This window comes from Xiphophorus couchianus, chromosome 7 (genome assembly GCF_001444195.1).
Source record: "Xiphophorus couchianus chromosome 7, X_couchianus-1.0, whole genome shotgun sequence".
NCBI classification, from domain to species: domain Eukaryota; kingdom Metazoa; phylum Chordata; class Actinopteri; order Cyprinodontiformes; family Poeciliidae; genus Xiphophorus; species Xiphophorus couchianus.
Window position 1 is genome coordinate 8,240,321 of NC_040234.1, and position 5,481 is coordinate 8,245,801.

Consider the following 5,481-nt stretch of genomic DNA (forward strand, 5'->3'; position numbering starts at 1 on the left):
TCGGTTTTGGTCGGTTGGATGTGTCGGAGTTAACACGTGCTGGCAGGTGTTTACTGATCGTGGCTTTTAGAAAATTACATTTACACATTTTGGGAAAAGTAAAAGTTTGATTTTATTGTAGATCAGCCAAACAGTTACTCTTTGAATCAAGTTTAAATCATTAGAAGCATAAAAAAAACAGTGTTTACTGTGATCCAAAAGTTATGACTAGACAAAAGGCCAGATGCAGAGGTAAGGTATTTAATTTTATTAATTGAAATTAGAAAGCAAAACTGAACGATTATATTGATCTAACACTCTGATTTCTAGTGTTTATTTCTGTTAATTTATGGCTAAAATATCGTGTCTCAAATTAGAATATTATATAAACTAAACTGAAACGTTACGACTATCGTAATTATGCAGTCCAGATGTGTGAGTCGTCCACCGGACCACAATCAACCTCTCTACATAAAGGGTAAGTCACAAAAGGTCATTGCTGAGTGTACAGAGTGATGTACTGTAGGAAAGTTGAGTGGAAGGAAAAGCTGAGGTAGATATGGTATGTAGAAAAATCTGAAATAACCTGACAAACGTCCCCCTTGGGTGTGTAAGAAGAAGAACCAGACTTTCTCAGTGGTCCAAAGTCCTCTTTTCAAATAAAAGCAAACTTTGCTTCTCATTTGGAAACGTAAGATCCCAAAGTGCGAGGGAAGAGCGGAGAGGTTATGGAATCCCACATTGCTTGAAGTCCGATGTGAAGCTTCCGCTTCAGGTGACGAGTTCAGGAGTCGCCGGGTCATCTGGGTCCAAAGTCAGAGCAGCTGTCTACCAGAAAACCTCAGAGCACTTCATGGTTCCCTGTGATGAAGAGCTTTGTATATATATATGCCGATTTCATTTTCCAGCAGCACTTGGCACCGACCCACTTCCAAAAGAACCGCTAGCTGCTTGAACGAACGTAAAGTCTCTGGTCTGGTCAGCAAACCGCTCTGACCCAAACAACCCAGTGGAGAATCTATGAGGTATTGCCAAGAGGAGACACCAGACCTCTGCTGAAACATGAGCTTTCTGAACAGCTACTTGCTATGGGCTAATTCATGCTAATGAAGCCCAGAACTATATACTGATTAATCCTTTGTTTTCAATAAAAATGAAAAACATTTGAGAGCACAAATCATGTGGCTTAGGGGGTCAACTGGTCCTGTTAAGCTGGGTTAGGATTATTTATATCCTAACCCAGCAAATTAGACAAAATAGCTTGAAAAATGGAACATGCAGCCGGGAAAAAACTTAAGTGCTGATGCGTCAGCTTTGCTTTGGGGAAAGTTTCAAAGATACAAAACAGCAATCAGTGATTCTGAAAAAAAGAAAAGAAGATATGTTACTTTTTTTTCTGCATCGAATGATTTAAATAATAATAATCAATAATCCAGTTTCAAACATAGCATCTGCTTCAACAGACTGAAAGAGCACACAAAATGAGCACGATGAATAACCATTAAACTAAGCAAACAATTTCCACAAGGATTGGGAACATTTTGGATTAAACGAGTAAGCAAAAAAAGAAAAACTACAAATTTTGCACTGGTGCTAACTAGAAAAGCACATGTCAATAATATAAACTGTCAGAAGATTAAAACAACGACATCTTTTATTTATTTTCTCTGGGGATGTGTAGGGTAGTACCTTCACTGCACACCAGGCGGTGCAATAAACTCACCGCGGGAGCAGAATGAGGTTTGGTGACAGCAGATCAGGCAAGTCAAAAGTCTGAGCAAAACCTCTTGTTGGTCCTATTTATGTCTACATCCAACCCAAACAAACCAGCTGAAGGTAGAAGGAGTCCTAAAACAGGGTTTCATTTTGCGGCCAACGTGCAGCCTGGAACGTCACAGTAACTTGGAGAGTCTTATGCTAAGTTTAACATTTACTGCACAAACAATGACATGAAAAATGCCATTACTCATCGATCGATCGAGTCGCGATGTGCATGAAATGCGCCCCAGGCTCAAGCAGAAGTCACGGGAACAATTTAATAGACATTAAAACATGCCTATGTTAAGATTACTTTTAGACTATTAAGGTTTTCTACAACGGATGTCCAACTTCTCTGCTGAATATGCTTTAAGCATTTCTTTTTAACATGCAGTGCATAAACACGCAGTTTTGATTAGCTTTGAGAAAAAGACGGGATTAAATTCAATTTAATTAAACGGAACAAAACCAGAATTTAATCTGAATCAGTGCTGTCTTTTACTATAAAGAAAACCCTAGCTGTTTTTATTATTGATATATTTTTATTTATTGTATTTAATACTTTCCTGTTGTGTAAATAAACCTGGAATACATTCGGAATAAATAACTTCTGAAAGGAATTTTTCAGACAGTACTAGAACCTTCATGTTATTTCTGGGGGGCCTCAGCTCAGTCCACCCCCAACCTTATCATGTGGCCCTTATCTGTGGCCCTTCCGCCGGCTCCTCATTAACATAATGATCCAGCTGCACAGCGGGAGGCTCCCAAAAGCTCCAGGTGAAGAACCACAGAGCTCCACTTCAGTCCCCTGGACCAGACATGGCTGCTCTGCTGGTGTTAGCTGCGTGGCTACTCGGCCTGCAGGCTTTCTCGGACGCGGAGGACAGAAACACCCGAGAGCGGCTTTTCCTCGGGTCCCTCGGTCTTTCTGAGCGGCCGCAGCCCGGAGGAAGCCGCCACACCCGACGCCCCGTCCCCTCCGAGCTGTGGAGGATGTTCCGGAGGTCGGAGAGCATTCAGGCCCGCGACAGCGACCCCTGCACGGTGTCCGAGTACGGAGTGCGCGGCAACATCATCCGCTACGTGCAGGACCAAGGTGGGTGAGCTGATAGTGATGAGGCTCCGGTCACTTAATTACGTTTTACTCAGTGAGCGAGTATATAGAGTTTAGAACTAAATGTCCCCGCTGTTTGACGCTTACCGTGTTTTAAAACAAAGTTATAGCTTTATTAAATTTAGTTAGCCTAGCTTTAAGAAAACGTTTTCATTGTTTAAACATTTTAAAAACATTCATGTATTTCTTTTTTTATTTTGGTAAAACATTTCCACAAAGTCGTTCTTACTCGTGAAGTGAAAGTGTTGGCCTGTTACTCTGCAAAGATTTAACTGGGTTTCATATGATAAAATTTCTTTTCATTGGTTTGTTTTAAATAATTGAAATGCTACCAAACTGGTGATGTGACCTTTCCTGTTCCCCCCCCCCCCCCCCCCACACACACACTTTCCTCTTGAGCTCATTTTCTCCTTTAACTCCACGTCGTTTTTTACTTTTTAACAGTTGATGTGGCAAAACCTGGAACTGCTGCTGCGCACGTTCGTCAACAGATTGCTGCTGTTGATATTTTTCCTTAAAAGAAATTGTGAAAACATTGAGTAATTTTCCTATCCTTTGCAACAATGTACTGTGATGCATTTACTCATTACATAAAACTTTAATTAATACATTAAGGCTTGAGGCTGTAATATGAATAAACCAGAAAGTCCATTTTTTAATATATTTTTGCAGTGGATTTGAAATGGCATTCTACAGCTTAGCATATAGAAATTGCGCTTTTTTAAAAAAAAAATAAGTTACTGCATTTGACGATCGCAACTTTAAAATGTGCTGCTAGGCTGAAATGATAAACTCCTTACTTGTGTCTGGTCAGTTTGGTGCGTCTTTGTTCGTAGGAGCTCAGCCTCGGAGGGAAGAGAAACGACCAGGATTTGCATACGGACCCCGTAAGAGATGCAGTGTTGTTTATTGATCACAGCGTTGTTCAGCAACGAGGCCGGGTAAACTAAAAACACATCCGATTAATTTAGGAAGCGGCTCAGGTAAAGGCTTTTCTTCTGGGGTCTGTAAATCACCCTGGACCGCTGCTTCAGCAAAACCCAGCGATGCTGCTGCTAAAAAATCACAGAGTCCAGGCGCTCTGTGTGTTCCACAGAGAAATAAAGGGCCGTGAAATTTCATCTCCACCGTTATTTATGTCGTTGTGCGCTTTGGTGTCTCTTCAAGCAACCCTCCCCCCCCCCCCCCCCCCCCCCCCCCCCCCTGCAACCTCCTCCCCCCTCTCTCCCCACAACAAGACCTTGTTAAAGCACAGCTCTCCCTGCTGGTGTCTTGCAGGCAGGCTGGTGTCGGGTTGGAGCAGCAGCTGTCAGGCCTGTCTGGTGAAGCAGCTTTTCTTCAACGTGTCTGTCCTGCAGCCTGTGGAGCTGCTGTCTCTGGCTCAGCTGGAGATCAGGCTCCATTGGAAGCCTCTGAGGCCCGCCGGGCTCCTGCGGGGGCCCCGAGCCGTCAGCATGTCGCTTTCCAAAGTGATCCGAGCCACGCTGCGGGGAGCCGATCCCCGGGCCAGTCGCAGGCTCCTGCTGTCGCAGTCGCTTCGGCCGCAGCTGGAGCCCGCCGCCGTCGCCATGGACCTGACGCCGTTGGCGGAGAGCTGGCGCAAACCGGGTCACAACTACGGCCTGGTTGTGGAGCTGAGTCTGCCGCCCGGTGCGGATCCGGAGGAGCTCACGCCTTTTCTGCCGGGCAACGCCTTCCCTTTGGAGGAAGCCTGGACTCTCCCTCTGATGGAGGCCTCTCTGGTGGTCGTGTCCCTGAACCCGCACCAGTGTCGCTCCCGGCAAAGGAGGAGCGCCGTTCGCCTCCCCGTGACGCCCAGTAACATCTGCAAGGCCCGTCGCCTCTACATTGACTTCAAAGACGTGGGCTGGCAGGACTGGATCATCGCCCCGCCGGGCTACATGGCCAACTACTGCCACGGCGAGTGTCCGTTCCCGCTGAGCGAGAGCCTGAACGGTACCAACCACGCCATCCTGCAGACGCTGGTCCACTCCCTGGACCCCCAGGGCACGCCCCAGCCCTGCTGTGTCCCCATCCGCCTCTCCCCGATCTCCATGCTCTACTACGACAACAACGATAACGTGGTGCTCCGACACTACCAGGACATGGTGGTGGACGAGTGTGGCTGTCGATGAGAGCGGTTACCAACAGCAACCGGTCCGCTTTTAAGTTCGGTTTCTTAAGTGTTTTTGCTTTTTTGAGTGAATGAGATTCCCTTATTCTCACCACTGTTAGCTTAGCTGTGAATAGAGCTTTCCAGGGCTTTCTTTTTTTTTTTTAAGTATAGGAGTTGGTGATTGTATATAGAGTAATATTTGTCCACAAAGATGACATTTTTAATAAAGGCTAATGTTAAAAATTGGTCAAGTATCGGTTTGGTTTGTAATTAATTAGAACATTAACTCGAAGCATTCATATGAAAATACTGTTGGAATCTAATTTATGCACGCTACAAAAAAAGCAATCAATTTGACTAGACCAAATAATATAAAATAATTATACGCGGTTCGTGACTGAAGATATAGATTTGTACAATTTTGATCCTTCAGCAAGTGGAACTGGTTCAAATTAACACTTTTTATATATATATGTATATATTTCTTTTGTTTTTATAAGATCTTAAATTAAAA

At 44.4% G+C, this 5,481-nt stretch overlaps 1 protein-coding gene across 1 annotated transcript; it reads left to right on the forward strand.

Moving 5' to 3' along the window:
* The first annotated feature begins 2,317 nt into the window (after positions 1-2,317).
* gdf3 (growth differentiation factor 3) lies at positions 2,318-5,108 on the forward strand. Its single transcript, XM_028022334.1, is given in 3 exon segments — positions 2,318-2,510; positions 2,512-2,833; positions 4,130-5,108. Coding segments are annotated over 3 exon segments (1,215 nt in total). The 5' UTR covers positions 2,318-2,474; the 3' UTR covers positions 4,987-5,108.
* Positions 5,109-5,481: the final 373 nt, after the last annotated feature.